Here is a 2,458-nt window from a genome sequence, read left to right as displayed (position 1 = left end):
TACATTTCACCGAGTCAAATAACTCATTTGACGATCTTAACTTTTAAAAAGTGAAATATATATCATTTTAAAGGTAAGATGACATATATATAAAAATTAAAGTTTAATTGTTAGATATGTAAATACATAATAATTAACTTGTATGTTTGTAAATTATAAATTGGAAAACTAAGCCCTCTCTTAATTACAAATTCCTAGATATGGCTCTTCGGGGAGGCTTCATGTTCCCCACAGTCCAAATAAACTTTGCTGTGCACGTTGGCCAATTTTATATTAGAAAATTCAAACAATATATTAAGCAGACAATTGGAGACATAAAACTATATCAAATTGTCCTTCTTAACGAGTAAATCAAAAGCTTTTCTAAACTAATGGTAGGACCTAGCCGTGCTTATATCAGGCTTTAGTACTAAACAGTCAAATAATATAAAAATGATTTTTTTAAAGATATTTTCATAAATTTTAGCAAATAATAATAATCCATTCTTGAGATAAAATGATCATGTCAGTATGTTGCTATTAAGGGTCCGTTTGAGGCAGCTTATTTGGTGCTGTAGCGTTTTGAAATCACACTTGGCCTGTCTGGGTAAATCACGTTTTGACAGCTTATGCGTTCTGAAAATGCTGAAAGCAGCGTTTTCAGACCGCACATAGGTAGGTGCGGTGACAGCTTTCTGACAGCGGTTTGACTTTCGCAAATAAATAAAAAATTGTAATAGTCACTGCATCTAGCTTATCAGCAGATTATTCAATAAGCTACAGCTACCCCCAAACAGACCCTAAGAAATGTCCATTTGCATGCTTATTTTATAGTAAAATTTGTGCCAAATTCAAAAATTATACTAGATTTTAAGAAATTTCAAAAAATATATATTAGAAATTAAGGAAATTTTATAAGTCAGCGTTTTAGAAACTCATGCATCTATGTTTGGGCCTATGGCTGAATAAATAGTTTTATTTATCAAATAGAATAAATATATATATATATATATATAGAGAAACCAATCCCGCCTGATTTAAATTCTAGTATGAGTTCTATATAAATAGATGTACATGAAATTCAATTTCAAATTTTTAATAAAAAAATATATATCTTCTATCAACTAATAAATAGACTAAACAACCACCATTCTCAATTTCACAAATTACCACATCAAATAAAGGTAAATCAGAGGCATAAATTCTGAAAAAATAGATCTCTTGATATAGTTTATAATAAAAATATAAATTAAATAATCAAAATAAAAATTTATTTAAAAATAAACATAAATTAATTAAATAAAAAATATAAAGAGAATTACTTTAAGCAAAAAATTGGTTAGAAATTTAGTTAAATTTAACCAAAGTTAACTTTTTTTTTATTAACATGGATCAGAAGCCCTGCCTCTCTCCTTCCACTATATAAACGAATGGGCTCTTCTTCTTCTTCTTCCCATGGCTTCATAGATCCTCCTCTCTCACATAGTCCACCTTTTTCTCATCTTTTGCAGTCTTGTTTTTCACCATATTTCATTCCGCCCATGGAAACCATGCCTTCCCTATCGTCTGATAAAAGCAGAGAAAACTTTCATGGCTTAAATTCTACCAACTTTGGCAACAATACAATGTTGGATGCATCACCTCCGCTTCCCCTCACCCACTCGAAGCAATGGCTAACCACAAACAGCAATCTTGACATGTGCACCGAAACTCTTGGTTGCGAGACAGGTGCAATGTGCTCTGTTCTTGAACTCGAAATGGCTTCCGTAAAGAAGAAGAAGAAGAAGAATGAGAAGAACTTATCGCCGAAAAGCGCTCTACCGCCGGAGTTTCCGCCACCGCTCACGACGCTGCGCGGCAAAGGGCGGCTGAGATTAGGGAGAAAGAGGGAGGAAGGAAGGCTTCTGCTTATTCCTTTCAAGACTTTTGCGGTGGAGTCAGAGAGGTCTGGCGGGCGTCTTCTTCTTCGGATTCTGCCGGCGAAGGAGGGAAGAGAAGGAGAGGAAGAAGATGAAGTTGAGGAAAAGGGGGTTTTTTCTAATGGTGGCGGAGGGAAGTATGGGATTTCAGGGAGGTGTAAGGAAGGGAAGAAGATGGGTGCGGCGGCCATTTTTAACTGCGATTCTGTCTGGGTGGCTAGCTCTTGAAAATTTATTTTTTTTCCGGAAATTTACATGTTTGGCGCTCAATTCTCGCATTTACTTATCTTAAAGTTAAATTTAGGGTCTGTTTGGGACTGCTGCAGCTTAATCTGCTGATAAGCAATCTACTGATAAGTCAGGCATAGTGGCTATCATAAATTTTTTTCTTTGAAAAAATCAGATCGTAACCAGAAAGCTGCCACCGCACCTAGATGAGTGTTGTGCACCTAGATAGGTGCTGTGTGAAAGACTGCTTTTAGCGTTTTCAAAACTCATAGTTGCATCCAGAGTGAAATTGATTGGAATAATTATGTGCGCTCTGTAATTGTGGTTGACAT

General features: G+C 35.2%; 1 protein-coding gene across 1 annotated transcript; it reads left to right on the top strand.

The window, feature by feature from the left end:
• Positions 1-1,520: 1,520 nt before the first annotated feature.
• LOC110017966 (protein FANTASTIC FOUR 3-like) lies at positions 1,521-2,126 on the top strand. The gene has a single exon (XM_020715159.1). It carries the CDS (start codon positions 1,521-1,523, stop codon positions 2,124-2,126), a length of 606 nt encoding a protein of 201 aa, XP_020570818.1.
• Positions 2,127-2,458: the final 332 nt, after the last annotated feature.

The sequence above is a fragment of the Phalaenopsis equestris genome, unplaced genomic scaffold (assembly GCF_001263595.1).
Source record: "Phalaenopsis equestris unplaced genomic scaffold, ASM126359v1 Scaffold000002, whole genome shotgun sequence".
In the NCBI taxonomy this organism is placed as follows: domain Eukaryota; kingdom Viridiplantae; phylum Streptophyta; class Magnoliopsida; order Asparagales; family Orchidaceae; genus Phalaenopsis; species Phalaenopsis equestris.
The sequence above is the reverse complement of the archived record's forward strand: the minus strand, read 5'-3'. Positions and strand labels throughout refer to the sequence as shown.